Genomic DNA, 16,870 nt, shown 5'->3' with positions numbered 1-16,870 from the left:
ATCCCCTCGTCTAAATCATTAATGTACAGTGTAAACAGCTGGGGCCCCAGCACAGAACCTTGCGGTACCCCACTAATCACTGCCTGTCATTCTGAAAAGTCCCCTTTACTCCTACTCATTGCTTCCTGTCTGTCAACCAGTTCTCAATCCACATCAGCACACTATCCCCAATCCCATGTGCTTTAACTTTGCACATTAATCTTTTGTGTGGGACCTTGTCGAAGGCCTTCTGAAAGTCCAAATATACCACATCAACTGGTTCTCCCTTGTCCACTACTGGAAACATCCTCAAAAAATTCCAGAAGATTTGTCAAGCCTGATTTCCTTTTCACAAATCCATGCTGACTTGGACCTATCATGTCACCTCTTTCCAAATGCGCTGCTATAACATCCTTAATAATTGATTCCATCATTTTACCCACTACCGATGTCAGGCTGACCGGTCTATAATTCCCTGTTTTCTCTCTCCCTCCTTTTTTAAAAAGTGGGGTTGCATTGGCTACCCTCCACTCTGGGAGCTACACTGAGTTTTCCATAGTTTTTACTTGGGTACCCATGAGGGAATTAAATGATGTGCTTGAGACCAATCACTTGCTGCAGCTACAACTCCATTTAATGGTTTTCAGGTAAAAGCAAAAGACTGCTCTTTTCCCTACTTCTCTGCAACAAAAAGAAGCCACAAGTCCACTTTTACTCTTCCTTCTCATAGAACCTCTCTCATCAGACATCTTACTGGTGTCTGTATGATCAAGGTTTGCTGTTGAGGTCCCTTCAATACAACAACAGCAACAACTTGTATTTATATAGCGACTTTAACGTAAAACATCCCAAAGTGCTTCATAAGAGGGTTTTAGACAAAAATTTGACACTGAGCCACATAAGTTAGGGCAAAAGACCAAAAGCTTGGTCAAAGAGGTAGGTTTTTAAGGAGCATCTTAAAGGAGGAACGAGAGGTGGAGAGGTTTGGGCAGGGAGTTCCAGAGCTTGGGGCCCAGGCAGCTGGAGGCATCAGCAGCATTCTTAATGTTGCATGACTGGATAGTGATCATTGGCCATGTAATAATCGTCCACACTGAAGGAGGACTTGGCTTCACAATGTCTCCAAGAAATAATCCAACCTGTCAAAAAGTCCATCCATCTCCTGCTGACCTTCAGCAGTATCACATTTGCAGAGTCCCCCAATATCTCGGAGGTTGGGGGCAGGCAGGAGAAGAACACGATTAACCAGGAGCTGAACTGGACCAACCATATCAATACCGTGGCCACAGGAACAGGGCAGCGGCTGAGTGCTCTAAATGTGTGGGTCCACTCGAAGCTTTGCCACCATCGATAACACCCGAGTCTGGAGTGTGATTGAATACCAATCAGCTGTCTGGATGGGTCTAGCCGCAGCAACACTCGACACCATTCAGAACAGACACATTTTATTGATTGATGTTCTTGCTGCTCAACTCGGTATCCATCCCATCCATCAGTAAATGCACTGTCACAGTAACCCAGCAAGTCTACTTCAACATCCTCTCTCTTTCCACCCCAGGCCCCAGTGCCAGCAGCCACAACAGAGACCAGAGCAGCATTGTTGTGGGGACAGCATCGTCTAGTTTCTCCCCGAGCTATTCTAATTGGGATATATATTTTATTCCTCTTTCATTGCTGTGTCAATATCCTGTAATTCCCTGCCCAGCACCATCACCATAGCGACAGCAGCAGTTCAAGGAGAAGGGCCACAACTATCAGATTTAATCACATGGCCCGTAAAACCATTATAACCCTAAGTATGATTCCTGGAAACCTGGCTCATGATCGTCGTAAACAACCAGAATAGAATGATCAGTGTCACACTCTGATGCTTGATCTCTACTTGACCAACGTTTTTGTTGAACAGTGGCAGTCTTAATCTGTGCGTATCTTGCCCTGATACTACAGATCATTTCATTTGTTCTTTGGGGATCGCTTTTGACATTTGTCCAGCTTTACGGTCCAGGCTGAAAATGCCGTGGGTATCAATAGTAGTGTTGGGATGTGCACAAACATCTCGCTTTGTCTCCAAGGGCTTTGTTGAGTAACTAATTTCCAGTTGCCATGGAATGTGCGCTTCTCAGCTATACACTAGCGTCAACAACTTGCATTTTACATGGTAAAACTTCCCAAGGTGCGTTTTCAAACAGCATTTGACACCGAGCCACATGAGATATCAGGACAGGTAACCCAAAAGCCTGGTTGAAGAGGTTGGTTTTAAGGAGCATCTTAAACAGGGAGAGAGAGGTTGAGGGAGAGAATTCGAGCTTCATGCCTAGGTAGCTGAAGGCTCGGCCACCAATGGTGGAGCGATGCAAATTGGGGATGTGCATGAAGCCAGAATTGGAGGAGCGCAGAGATCTTGGAGGGTTGTCGGGCTGGAAGAGGGTACAGAAATAAGGAGGGGCGAGGCAATGGAGGACTTTGAAAACAAGGATGAGAATTTTAAAGCCGAGACTGATCGATTTCACTCCTAGCGGCTGTGTATAAGCTGTTGTGGAGATCAACAACTAATGTGTATATTATATATAGTGGCTATTTCTAAGTTGCATGTTTCTGGCCTTTTGTCCCTCTTTCTCTTGTACTCTCGCCCTCCCCAACTGCTGGCAGTAACCCCTTCCTCTTCAAATGCAGTTAGATCCCTTCTCACAAATGCATCCTTAAAAAAATTGGTAGAATGAACACAGAGTTTAATTTGACTTGACAAGCAGACATCATATTGTCATGTGACATTCGGTAGATCTGAAACTTAGATCCTCCATTGACAAAGATGAAAGTTCTAAATCCAGATGTGCATGGTGACCATGCACTGAGATACAATCTCTCTTCATATTAAAATTGGTAATGAGTGGCTATTTGAAAATCATTGTACAAATGTGAGTTGCCTTGCCAACCTGCTGCCGAACTCCTTGTCGGGAGAACGCACAGGGTCCGTGTCATTGTGCCAAGTGGGAAAATAGGGCGCTGACTATCATTTTATTCTTAACTTTTTGTTTCTTTCCTTATGCCTGCTTTTCATTCTGCTTTCCAATTCTGTTTCTTCTCCTTGTGTTTTCATCCCTGCAGAACCTGCATCCTGTAAAACAGATTCAGACTCTGAGGCAGTTAAATGAGCGGCTGCTGGCTGAGAATAGGGCTCTGACCAGAGTGGTTACCAAGCTTTCTGAGTCCTGTAGGCAGCTCCAGGCTGTGGACTTGTAGCTCCTTTCCTTTTCTTCATTACTGCTTCCCTTCACAGCCAGGCAGGTGTTAAACTTCGGTTCGCTTTATAGTCCCACTTTCGCTCTCTTTGGGTGAGGACTGCTTCTGTTATCTTTGCTACGGTGCTTCAACTAAAATTGTGGAATGCAAATGTCTTGCTGCTTTTGAGAGTTGGGCAGTCCTACGCGACTGGCACATATTTGTGCTGCGGTTGATGTGGTTTCCTCCGTGTCCCCAGTGTTTTGTGGTGAGCCAATTCTCAAGAGCTGCAGTATTTGAATAGCTGTGTGGTGAAGCAGAGCCCATGAGCTCGCCAACAAAACTTGACCTGCTATGGGCAGCACAAATTGCATGGCTTTTCAGTCCACTGGGAATCGGTGTGGACAGTGGAACTAAATTGCTGCTTGGCTTTCCGTGACAGTGCCCTCATGGTCAACATGAAAGCAGTCAGTGCTAGTTGCTGTGCTGCAATTCAAGGTGCGCAGCGATCTCCAAGGCTTGGAATAAAATTGGCTTAAAGCCAAAAAGTTTTGTGTACCATGAAATATCTCTTGCAAGATGAGGTGAGCAAGATGAGCAAATAAGGGGAAAAGTTCCATTTTTCGGCAACTTTCACAAACTCAGGATGTCCTAAAGCTCTCAACAGCCAACAAAGTGCTTTTGAAGTGTAGTCCCTGTTGTAATGTATGAAATGTAGCCATCATTTGTGCACAGCAAGCTCCCACAAACATCAGTGTGATAATGACCAAATAATTTTCTTTGGGGATGTTAGTTGAAGGATAAATATTGGCCCAGGACACTTGGGAAGAACTCCCTTGCTCTTCTTCGAAATAGTACCATGGAATCTTTAGCAATTACCTTAGCGGGCAGATGGGGCCCCGGTTTAATGTCTCATCTGAAAGACGGCACCTCCCTCAGTATTGCAGTGGAGTGTTAATCTGCAGTATGGCCTCAAGTCTCCAGAGTGGGACTTGAACCCACGACTTTTTGGTCGGACGAGATTGCTACCAGTGAGCGACGGCTGACATCAAGAAAGGTCCATGGCACTGGACCATTTTATCGGTGAAACAGCAATTGCAGGAATAGCTGAAGTAGTGACGTTTTGGTCGATGCTTATAGCAGAAGTGTCTGGAGTTGGATCAGGTCCTCTTCACACAAGAACTTGACGTCTGTGTGAGGTGAAACCATTGCAGTTGCTTAAATGCAGCTTTGCATAGTCAAATAGTAAATCCTGATAGGTATGGCAGGGGGAGGGTTGTGGGGAGAATGAGGGAGTAATTCATGGTGCAGTGAGCAACATTATTGTGGAGTGGTAGAGAAAAGAAAGACTTGCATTTATATAGCGCCTTTCACGACCACCGGACATTTCAAAGCACTTTACAACCAATGAGGTACTTTTGGAGTGCAGTCACTGTTGTAATGTGGAAAACGCGGCAGCCAATTTATGCACAGCAAGCTCCCACAAACAGCAATGTGATAATGATCAGATAATCTATTTTTGTTATATTGATTGAAGGATAAATATTGGCCAGGGCACCGGGGATAACTCCCCTGCTCCTGTTCGAAATAGTGCCATGGAAACTTTTACATCCAGGTTTAACGTCTCATCTGAAAGACGGCACCTCTGACAGTGCAGCGCTCCCTCAGCACTGCACTGGAGTGATGGCCTATATTTTTGTGCTCAAGTCCCTGGAGTGGGACTTGAACCTACAACCGTCTGACTTAGAGTCGAGGTGCTACCCACTGAGCCATGGCTCACTTTTTCATTCCTGCAGCATCCCCCTTGACAAGGCAGTCGACGGAAGGAGCCAACCATCTGCTTCTTGCGCGACAGTCAGCGATCACTTCTTGCCACCCCGCAACATCCCAGTGTCCGGTGGGAAAACGGGAGTTTTTTTGTCTCTTGATCTATTCCTGAAGCAATCGCAGGCAACGCTCATCAGCGTCATTTCACAAAATTTGCAGTAAATGCTGTGAATTTAAAGTTGATAAAACTGTAAAATAGTAGTAAACTTAAACGTACGAATATAGCAATTTAGTTGACAATGAAAATTTACTGTTTTACCTTGCCGAGAGCAAAGTGGATTATTCTAAATGGATGAAAGAGGAACTCTTAACTTTTTTTTTATTTGTTCATTGGATGAGGCCATCGTTGGCAAGGCCAGAATTTATTGTCCACCCTTGAGAAAGTACTGGTGGTGGTGAGCTGCATTCTTAAACTACTGCAGTAGTGGTCCAGCTGAGTGCCTCGCTAGGCCGTTTCAGAGGGCAGTTAAGAGTCAACCACATTGCTGTCACATATAGGGCAGACCGGGTAAGGATGGCAGAATTCCTTTCCTAGAAAGAAAGACAGACTTGCATTTATATAGTGCCTTTCACGACCACCAGACGACTCAAAGTACTTTACAGTCAATGAAGTACTTTTGGAGTGCAGTCACTGTTGTAAAGTGGGAAAATAAAAATAGTGAACCAGATGTGTTTTTACGACAATCTGGCAGTTTCATGGTTACCATGACTGGCACTCGCTTTTTATTCCAGATTTATTTAATTAGCTAAATTTAAATTCCCCAGCTGTCTTGTTGGGATTTGAACTCGCGTCTCTGGATCATTAGTCCAGGCCTCTGGATTACTAGGCCAGTAATATAACCACTATGCTACCGCCATAGTCAACGTATTTACTAAGAGTACGAAAGCATGGGCCTTACGCTAAACATCCGTAAGACAAAGGTCCTCCACCAGCCTGTCCTCACCGCACAGCACTGCCCCTCGGTCATCAAGATCCACGGCGCAGCCCTGGACACTGGACCACTTCCCATATCTCGGGAGCCTCCTATCACCAAGAGCAGACATTGGCGACGAGTTTCTACACCGCCTCAAGTGCAGCCCTCAGCCGCCTGAGGAAAAGAGTGTTTGAAGACCAGGCCCTCAAAACTGCCACCAATCGCATGGTCTACAGGGCTGTAGTAATACCCGCTCTCCTGTATGGCTCAGAGACATGGACCACGTACAGTAGACACCAAGTTGCTGGAGAAATACCACCAACGATGTCTGCGCAAGATCCTACAAATCATCTGGGAGGACAGGCACACCAACATCAGCGTCCTCGTCCAGGCCAACATCCCCAGCATTGAAGCACTGACCGCACTCGCCAATCAGCTCCGCTGGGCAGGCCACATAGTACGCATGCCAGACACTAGATTCCCAAAGCGAGTGCTCTACTCTGAGTTCCTTCACGGCAAACGAGCCAAAGGTGGGCAGCGGAAAAGCTACAAGGACACCCTCAAAGCCTCCCTGATAAAGTGCAACATCCCCACTGATACCTGGGAGTCCCTGGCTCAAGATTGTCCTAAGTGGAGGAAGTGCATCAGAGAGGGCGCTGAGCACCTCGAGTCTCAATGCAGAGAGCATGCAGAAATCAAGCATAGGCAGCGGAAAGAGCGTGCGACAAACCAGTCCCACCCACCCCTTCCTTCGATGACTACCTGTCCCACCTGTGACAGAGTCTGTGGCTCTCGTATTGGACTGTTCAGCCGCCAAAGAACTCACTTCAGGAGTGGAAGCAAGTCTTCCTTGATTCCGAGGGACTGCCTATGATGATGCCACCGTCCCCCATGAACTGGTACAATATGATGTTAGCATGTCACCCAGCTACAGACTAAATAATCGAATCGTAGGCGTAGACTAGTTTAACAATTTGGTGATCACATTTGAGAGAATAGGTACTTTAAAAAAAAAAAAGCAAATAATCCTGCCATATTTTGGGGACCTTCTCTCTAAATGTTTAAACTTGGTATAAACCGTTTATAATATATTAAACAAGATCCTTTATTTTCCCCTCAGTGAGCTGTTTCTTTTGCTATATTTTCACTCTTCTGATGAGCAGTCACTGTCGACCACATCACAAAAGGTGTAGGATATAAGCTGACCCCAGAAGCACCCATAGCCCAGGACTATGACCGTTGGGATAGAGCTTCATCTCATCACTGGATATGTGTTGCAAAAGAATTAATGGCCCCGAAATTGCAGTGGGCGGCATAGTTATGGGGTGCACCACCAATGTGTGGAAAGAAAACACACTATTGACTGGGACCCTGGAACATGCTCTCTGACATTGCGTACTGGAGGGGAACATAACAGCCAACAAATTCCAAGGGTGCAGCGTATGCAGAAGCGTGCTCAGGATATCGTCCAATCAGTGCACTGAACAAAAAGTGTCCAACTCCGATACTGGTCACTTTCTTTATTGCATTTCACCCAATGTTTTTTCAGAATAATTATAAGGACCAGGAGAATAAATAGTTTAAAAAATAACTCTCTCTCTCGCTATCTCCCGCGCACACAATTTGGGAATTAATTCTTTAAATCTGATTTGGGAATTAGAGTTCTGATAAATTGTTGAATCTCTGTGAAATTTCATATAAACTGACATGGACAAGTGATACAAACATAAATACACAGAGCCCAAAGATCTGAAAAATCTGCACATGAATCATTGGAGGGGTTTTACAATTCATTCCAGGGCTAATAGAATGAGTAACTGTCTCTATCTAATCCCCTTGTGCTGATGGTGTTGCTTGCATCGACCGTAACATTTTCGGACGGGATTGCAGGGCAGTTGGTGGGAAATTAGCCCAACTCTGCGCCAGCAATAGGGATTTTCAAGCCGGTGTGGATCATCTGTCCATGCGTACCTTAACAGATAGCAAGTTCTGGATTTAGCCCATGCGCAAGCGGAAATCCCTATCTTACAGTCAATATCAAAGGCGCTATGACGGCGTACTCTGAGTACACCGTCATACCCACTGTAAAATCTGCCCCAATACACTTCAGATTGGCTGCAACCCACTGACTGTTGAAGAAAATTGCCATTGTGCCAATGTGTGTGACGGTTGATGAGCAGTGGCAGACATTTAAGGAGATATTTCATAACTCTCAACAGAAATATAATCCAATGAGAAGGAAAGACTTAAGAGAAGGATAACCATCAGTGGCGAAATAAGGGATGGTATCAAATTGAAAACAAAGGCATACAATGTGGCCAAGACTAGTGGGAGGCCAGAGGATTGAGCAACTTTTAAAAGCCAGCAAAGAACGGTGAAAAAAATTAATCAAGCGAGGGAATTTCGATGATGAAAGTAAACTAGCACGAAATATAAAAACAGATAGCAAGAGTGGCTAAAGTAAATGTTGGTCCCTTAGAGGATGAGGCTGTGGAATTAATGATGGGGAACAGGGAAATGGCAGAGACTTTGAACAAATATTTTGTATCGGTCTTCACAGTAGAAGACACTAAAAACATCCCAATAGGGGATAATCAAGGGGCTAAAGAGATGGAGGAGATTAACGCAATAGTAAGGAAGGACATTAGCGTGGATGATGTGGAATCGATATGGGTAGAGCTGCGAAACACCAAAAGGCAGAAAACGTTAATGGGAGTTGTGTACAGACCACCAAACAGTAGTAGGGAGGTAGGGAACGCGTGCAATAAAGGTACAGCAGTTATCATGGGTGACTTTAATCTGCATATTGATTGGGCGAACCAAACTGGAGGAGTTGTTCCTGGAGCGTATAAGGGATGGTCGAGGATATGTCGAGGAACCAACTTGAGAGCAGGCCATCCTTGACTGGGTCTTGTGTATTGAGAGAGGATTAATTAGCAATCAGTAGTGCGAGGCCCCTTGAGGAAGAGTGACCATAATATGGTAGAATTCTTCATTAAGATGGAGAGTGATACACTTAATTCAGAGACTAGGGTCCTGAACATGAAGAAAGGAAACTTCGACCGTATGAGATGTGAATTGGCTAGGATAGACTGGTGAATGATACTTAAAGGGTTGACGGTTGATAGGCAATGGCAGACATTTAAAGATCACATGGATGAACTACATCAATTGTACATCCCTGTGTAGCGTAAAAATAAAAAAAGAAGGTGGCTTAAACCGTGGCTAACGAGGGAAATTGGGGAAAGTGTTAAATCTAAGGAAGAGGCACATAAATTGACCAGAAAAAGCAGCAACCTGAGGACTGGGAGAAATGTAGAATTTAGTAGAGGACGACTAAGTGTTTAATTAGGAGGGGGAAAATAGAGTATGAGAGTAAGCTTGCAGGGAACATAAAAACTGACTGCAAAAGCTTCTTTCAATATGTGGAGAAAAAGATTAGTGAAGATAAATGTAGGTCCCTTGCAGTCAGAATCAGGTGACTTCATAATGGGGAACAAGGAAATGGCAGACCAATTGAACAAATACTTTGGTTCTGTCTTCACTAAGGAAGACACGTACAACAACCCGAAAATACTAGGGGACCGAGGGTCTAGTGAGAAGGGGGAACTGAGGGAAATCCTTATTAGTCAGGAAATGGTGTTAGGGAAATTGAAGGCTGATAGATCCCCAGGGCCTGATGGTCTGCATCCCAGAGTACTTAAGGAAGTGGCCCTAGGAATAGTAGATGCATTGATGGTCATTTTCCAACATTCCATGGACTCTGGATCAGTTCCTATGGATTGGAGGGTAACTAATGTAACCCCACTTTTTTAGAAAAGGAGAGAGTGAGAAAACACGGATTTTTCAACTGGTTAGCCTGACATCGGTGGTGGGGAAAATGCTGGAGTCAATTATTACAGACGTAATAGCAGCTCATTTGGAAAGCAGTGACAGGATCGGTCCAAGTCAGCATGGATGTATGAAAGGGAAATCATGCTTGGCAAATCTTCTAGAATTTTTTGAGGATGTAACTAGGAGAGTGGATAAGGGAGAACCAGTAGATGTGGTGTATTTGGACTTTCAAAAGGCTTTTGACAAGGTCCCACACAAGAGATTAGTGTGTAAAATTAAGGCACATGGTATTAAGGGTAATGTACTGACGTGGATAGCGAACTGTTGGCAGACAGGAAGCAAAGAGTGGGAATAAATGGGTCCTTTTCAGAATGGCAGGCAGTGACTACTGGGGTGCCGCAGGGTTTAGTGCTGGGACCACAGCTATTTACAATATACATTAATGATTTAGACAAAGGAATTGAATGTAATATCTCCAAGTTTGCAGATGACACTAAGCTGAGTGGCAGTGTGAGCTGTGAGGAGGATGCTCAGAGACTGCAGGAGGATGTGGATAGGTTAGGTGAATGGGCAAATGCATGGCAGATGCAGTATAATGTAGATAAATGTGAGGTTATCCACTTTGGTGGCAAAAACAGGAAGGCAGATTATTATCTGAATGGTGACAGATTAGTAAAAGGAGAGGTGCAACGAGACTTGGGTGTCATGGTACATCAGTCATTGAAGGTAGGCATGCAGGTACAGCAGGCAGCAAAGAAAGCAAATGGCATGCTGGCCTTCATAGTGAGGGGATTTGAGTATAGGAGCAGGGAGGTCTTGCTGCAGTTGTACAGGGTCTTGGTGAGACCACACCTTGAGTATTGTGTGCAGTTTTGGTCTCCTAATCTGAAGAAGGACATGCTTGCTATTGAGGGAGTGCAGCGAAGGTTCACCAGACTGATTCCCGGGATGGCAGGACTGATATATGAGGAAAGACTGGATCGGCTCGGCTTATACTCACTGGAATTTAGAAGAATGAGAGAGGATCTCATAGAAACATATAAAATTCTGATGGGACTGGACAGGTTAGATGCAGGAAGAATGTTCCCAATGTTGGGGAAGTCCAGAACCAGGGGACACAGTCTAAGGATAAGAGGTAAGCCATATAGGACCGAGCTGAGGAGAAATCTTTTCACCCAGAGAGTTGTGAACCTGTGGAATTCTCTGCCACAGAAAGTTGTTGAGTATAGTTGTTGGACATATTCAAAAAGGAGTTAGATGTGGCCGTTGCGGCTAAAGGGATCAGGGGGTATGGAGAGAAGGCTGGGGTACTGAGGTTGAATGATCAGCCATGATCATATTGAATGGCGTTGCAGGCTCGAAGGGCCGAATGGCCTGATCCTGCACCTAATTCCTATGTTTAATAAAATCACTCACTCAAGTAGTAGTACTTGGCAAAATAATGGGACTAAAGGCGGACAAGTCCCCTGGACCTGATGGCTTGCATCCTGGGGTCTTGAGAGATGGCTGCAGAGATAGTGGATGTGTTGGTTGTAATCTACCAAAATTCCCTGGATTCTGGGGAGGTCCCAGTGGATTAGAAAACAGAAAATATAACGCCCCTATATAAAAAAAGGATGGAAACAAAAAGCATGAAACTATAGACCAGTTACCTTAAAAAATGTCATTGGGAAAATGCTGGAGTGCATTATTAAGGAAGCAATAGCAGGACATTTGGAAAAGCATAATTCAATCAAGCAGAGTCAGGATGGTTTTATTAAAGGGAAATGTTTGACAAATTTACATAAGAACATAAGAAATAGGAGCAGGAGTAAGCCATACAGCCCCTCGAGCCTGTTTCGCCATTTAATACGATCATGGCTGATCCGATCATGGATTCGGATCCACTTCCCTGCCCACTCCCCATAACCCCTTATTCCCTTATCAGTTAAGAAACTGTCTATCTCTGTCTTAAATCCATTCAATGTTCCAACTTCCACAGCTCTGCGGCAGCGAATTCCACAGATCCACACCCCTCTGAAAAAATAAATTCTCCTCATCTCAGTTTTAAATAGGCGGCCCCCTATTCGAAGATTATTCCCCCTAGTTCTAGTCTCTTTGAGGATGTACGAGCAGGGTGGATAATGGGGAACCGGTGGATAATGGGGAACCAGTGGATGTGGTGTATTTGAATTTCCAGAAGGCATTCGATAAGGTGCTACATAAAAGGTTAATGCACGAGATAAAAGTTCACAAGGTTAGGGGTAATATATTAGCACTGAGAGCATTGGCTAACTAACAGAAAACAGAGTTGGGATAAACGGGTCAATTTCTGGTTGGCAAACAGTAACTAGTGGGGTGCTGCAGGGATCGGTGCTGGGGCCTCAACTATTTACAATCCATATTAATGACGTGGGTGAAGGGACCGAGTGTAATGTAGCCAAGTTTGCTGCTGATACAACGATGGGTGGGAGAGCAAATTGTGAGGAGGACACAACAAATCTGCAGAGATATAGACAGGTTAAGTGAGTGGGCAAAAATTTGGCAGATGGAGTATAATGTGGGAAAATGTTAGGTTATCCACTTCGGCAGAAAAAATAGAAAAACAAATTAGAATTTAAATGGAGAAAAATTGCATAGTGCTGCAGTACAGAGGGACCTGGGGGTCCTTGTGCATGAAACACAAAAAGTTAGTATGCAGGTACAGCAAGTAATCAGGAAGGCAAATGGAATGTTGGCCTTTATTGCAAGGGGGATAGAGTATAAAAGCAGAGAAGTCCTGCTACAGCTATACAGGGTATTGGTGAGACTACTACATACAGTTTTGGTCTCCGTATTTAAGGAAGGATATACTTGCATTGGAGGCTGTTCAAAGAAGGTTCACTAGGTTGATTCCGGAGATGAGGGGGTTGACTTCTGAAGATAGGTTGAGTAGGTTGGGCTCAGAAGAATGGGAGGTGATCTTATTGAAACATATAAGATAATGAGGGGGCTCGACCAGGTGGATGCAGAGAGGATATTTCCACTCATAGGGGAAACTAAAACTAGGGGACATAGTCTTAGAATAAGGGGCCACCCATTTAAAACTGAGATGAGAAATTTCTTCTGAGGGTTGTAAATCTATTGAATTCTCTGCCCCAGAGAGCTGTGGAGGCTGGGTCATTGAATATGTTTAGGGCGGAGATAGATGTATTTTTGAGCAATTGGGGAGGAAAGGGTTATGGGGAGCAGGCAGCGAAGTGGAGCTGAGTCCATGATCAGATCAATTTGCAGGACCAAATGGCCTGCTCCTGCTATTTCTTGTTGGTATGTGATTGAAAATTAACTCGTTCCCACGAGGGGAAGTTCCACTTTGAAGTGTTAAAAAGAAAAAGAAGCTATTTTAATTTAGACCGCATTTCATGACCTCGGGACGTCCCAACGTGCTTTACAGTCAATGAAGAACTTTTGAACTAAAAACAGAAAATGCTGGAAATACTCAGCAGGTTGGGCAGCATCTGTGGAAAGAGAAACAGAGTTAATGTTTCAGGTCCATGACCCTTAGTCAGGCCAGTTCTGAGGAAGGGTTATCGACCTGAAACATTAACTCTGTTTCTCTCCCCACAGATGCTGCCCAACCTGCTGAGTATTTCCAGCATTTTCAGTTGTTATTTCAGATTCCACCATCCGCAGTATTTTGCTTCAGCACTTTTGAAGTGTAGTTATTGTTTTAAGGTAGGAAACACAGCAGCCAATTTGTGCACAGCAAGCTCCCACAAACAGCAATGTGATAATGCCCAGATCATTTATTTTTGTTTAATGCAATTTTGGTTGAGGAATAGTGCCATGGGATCTTTTACACCCACCTGAAAGGGCAGATGGGGCCTTGGTTTAACATCTCATGCAATTGCACTTCACTCAACTGATGTATTTTCAAATACCATGTGTGCATTCGAGATGCTTGAACATGGCTTCAAGAGATGGCAAAGAGATTGAAAGCCCCCCAAGACTGCAGTCCTTGGCAAGCACTGATACCAAGTCGTAATGCTCCACTCTCAAAATCTGTACATGTTCCCATAGTTCACTTTCTCTGTTTCAGACAGTTTTGTTTACAGTTTTTTTGCTGGCACATTGTATGCAGACTGAAGGTTGGTTTTAATGGTGCCTTGACGTGCTCTTTGTCTCTGCTGCAGATGTTGCCAGACTTGAAAGCAGACAACCAGAGGCTGAAAGATGAAAATGGGGCTTTAATCAGAGTCATCAGCAAACTCTCCAAGTAAACAGGATTCTGACCGCTGTTGATGCCATTGCATGATAACCGATCAACTCTGAACTCGTACTGCAAAGTGAGTCACGAGAAGATAGGAGTGACCGACAAGGCTCCCAGCTTTCAGAGAATCCTCTTATGAACCTGTTTAATGTCTTTATATATGGATATCTAAATATATATATGTATATATATGGCCATTTTAACAGAAACTAAAACTGCTGAAGAAGTGGAATGACTGAAAATCTTGTTTACAGTAATATGAGGAAAGTGTTTAAGGGCAGAAGCGCCTCAGATATTAAACCAATAAGCCTTACTTGTACATAAAACACTTGCGTCAACAAACTGCTTTCATTGTCACAGCAAAGACAGTTAAGAATACAACACAATGCCACAGAATTGTTGCTTTCCTCCTTCACATGCTTTAAAAGTGTTTAATATGTGCTTAACCACCCATGTGCCAGTTCAAGTTGGGACAGTATTCATAGAACTATCCCGCTTTGGAAATGATGCATCCGAGCCCGATAGAGGAGGTCGCTGCAAATCATGATTTGTCCCTCGGCGTTGATCGGCTAGACTTGGTGAAACATTGGCTTTCACTGTTTGTGCAATATGCATTTCTTTATAAGATGCTTTAACAAGTCAGTTGAAGTAGATTTATTTTACAAAACGTTCTCTTGGCCTTCATCTGTCACAATTTTTAAGTCTGTAGCATAAGTTCTTGGGTAATCTGTAACCTTCACTTTCATTTTAGCAGGTACTGAGTGTGCGTGTATGTATATTTTTTATATATATACTGTTTTAAGTTTCAGTGCACCATGTATGCATAATGGTTACACACAACGGATTACTCAAAGATGTGTTTTTTTTTTAATGAAAATGAGGTTTTATGGCTTAAAAAGTGCATATACATGAAATGATTTCTTGGAAAAGCGTGGTGTCTTGAATGGTAAGCGGTACTTTTGATTTGGGGATTTCAAAATTCACGGATGCAAAAATGTGCATCAAAGATTGACGCGAGGTTCCTCACTGTTTTGCATACTGAGAGTCACATCCAGGCCATTTAAGTCCTTGCCAAAAGTAATCTCACTAAAACGAGCATTTGTTTGGGAAACCTAACCTGGTCCTCACGTACCCTTTTTTAAAAAAGTTTTGTATCCCTGGTGGTGTTGGGGTTGACGGGAAGAGCAGCTGGAAGTTGGAGAACCATCGTCGTGTCAGAGGTCCAGAAATCAAAACGCACTTCCTATATTTTGGTGGCCTTTTTTTAAAAAAAAAATGATTTCAGTGAACACTCTTACCGTTAGACTGATATCGTGCATCACCCCTAGTTTATTTTGAATATATATATTTAAACGTCAGTACGACTTCATACGGCACATACTATATGTCAAATAAAACCACTGAAAGAGTTCAAACATGCAGAGTCATTGTACATTGTAAAGCTTGCAGTAGCCATTGTATTATCATTAAATATATTGTATTAAATGTGAATTTATACCCCTTCATAAAAAAAAAACACACACGGTTCTTGTGTTGCATCGCTTCTCGTAGTCTTCTGGTAACCGGCACGCTATGCCCCTGCGTCATGGGGCGTGATGTTTTCTGTTCATTGGTTTTATGCAGCTGTACTCTTACTACCAATCTCAGGAGTTTGCTTTTACAAAGGTACCGAGGAAAACTGGGTTTTCACATTCGGATGGTATTTGGACGAAGTGATTGTTGGGTTGAGATTACCGGTGGTGCGTGACATCTTACTGCGGGTTTGACATCTCCGCAGAAATCGTGGCGGCAGAGGGTTTGAATGCTGGCTCGCCACAGTGCTCTGAGTGTGTGACTGACTGACGGGCGGACAGATTGCGGAATGTGTTGGGTGCATGTGCAAAAATTACCGTAGATGTTTCTAATATTTTAGTGTTTTATATTTAGGCTATTTATTCTTTATATCGAAATCCATGATGTGGCAGGCGTGCTGTGTCAGTTTTATTGGTAGTATTGAGCAGACGGTGCATCTGCATGAAGCTGATTGCAAAAACTTCCAACTATTTTCTGAAAATTGTATTTTGACATATACAAATAAAAATTAAAATGTTGACTTTGTGCCATATTTATTGGACCACGAGCTGAATAATAAAAATAACCTTGGCAATCAAATTATTGCAACAGCCCTGATTCGTGAGTACTACTTTGCTGAGAGGAAGGAGGGTGATCTGTTTTGATTGTACTCTGCAGACCCAGGGGGAAGAAGGTAAGATGTGTATTCAGCAAATCACAATTTGCAGAAGGCTTCAGTTCTGGAATCGATGTGGTCTCTTATTGTGTCCTATACCAGGGGTGTTTGAACTTCTAACTCTTGGTTCTTGTAACCACAGAGCAAATCAGTCCCATTTACCCATCTGTTTCTTATTGTGTGGTTTGTCGATGCTTGAATCCTGTGGAGCCTGGTGATTTGGAAAGGGCTGTTGGCGCTGTTGAATCACTGATGGATAAACATTCCTAAATTACAACAGTGGCTCCACTTCAATAGGACTTGATTGGCTGTAAAGAGCTTAGGAACGTCCTGAGGTTCTGAAAGAAACATAGAAAATAGGTGCAGGAGTAGGCCATTCGGCCCTTGGAGCCTGCACCACCATTCGATAGATCATGGCTGATCATTCCCTCAGTACCCCTTTCCTGCTTTCTCTCCATACCCCTTGATCCCTTTAGCCGTAAGGGCCATATCTAACTCGCTCTTGAATATATCCAATGAACTGGCATCAACAACTCTCTGCGGCAGGGAATTCCACAGGTTAACAACTCTCTGAGTGAAGAAGTTTCTCCTCCTCTCAGTCCTAAATGGCCTACCCCTTATCCTAAGACTGTGTCCCTTGGT

The 16,870-nt window shown here is 43.8% G+C and overlaps 1 protein-coding gene across 10 annotated transcripts in view; it reads left to right on the top strand.

Moving 5' to 3' along the window:
* The window catches only part of ppp1r12a (protein phosphatase 1, regulatory subunit 12A), a 212,502-nt gene extending 196,409 nt beyond the window's left edge, over window positions 1-16,093 (top strand). For 7 of the 10 annotated variants that reach the window (XM_070900115.1, XM_070900114.1, XM_070900109.1 and 4 more), the window contains 2 exons: window positions 3,085-3,260; window positions 13,925-14,006. In XM_070900115.1, coding sequence (XP_070756216.1) covers window positions 3,085-3,219 — 135 coding nt within the window. In that variant the 3' untranslated portion in view covers window positions 3,220-3,260; window positions 13,925-14,006. Of the gene's footprint in view, window positions 1-3,084; window positions 3,261-13,924 lie in introns of all 10 variants that reach the window. The other 3 variants (XM_070900112.1, XM_070900111.1, XM_070900119.1) reach the window with 1 other exon arrangement.
* Window positions 16,094-16,870: the final 777 nt, after the last annotated feature.

Source organism: Pristiophorus japonicus, chromosome 15, assembly GCF_044704955.1.
Source record: "Pristiophorus japonicus isolate sPriJap1 chromosome 15, sPriJap1.hap1, whole genome shotgun sequence".
Lineage (NCBI taxonomy): Eukaryota > Metazoa > Chordata > Chondrichthyes > Pristiophoridae > Pristiophorus > Pristiophorus japonicus.
The sequence above is the reverse complement of the archived record's forward strand: the minus strand, read 5'-3'. Positions and strand labels throughout refer to the sequence as shown.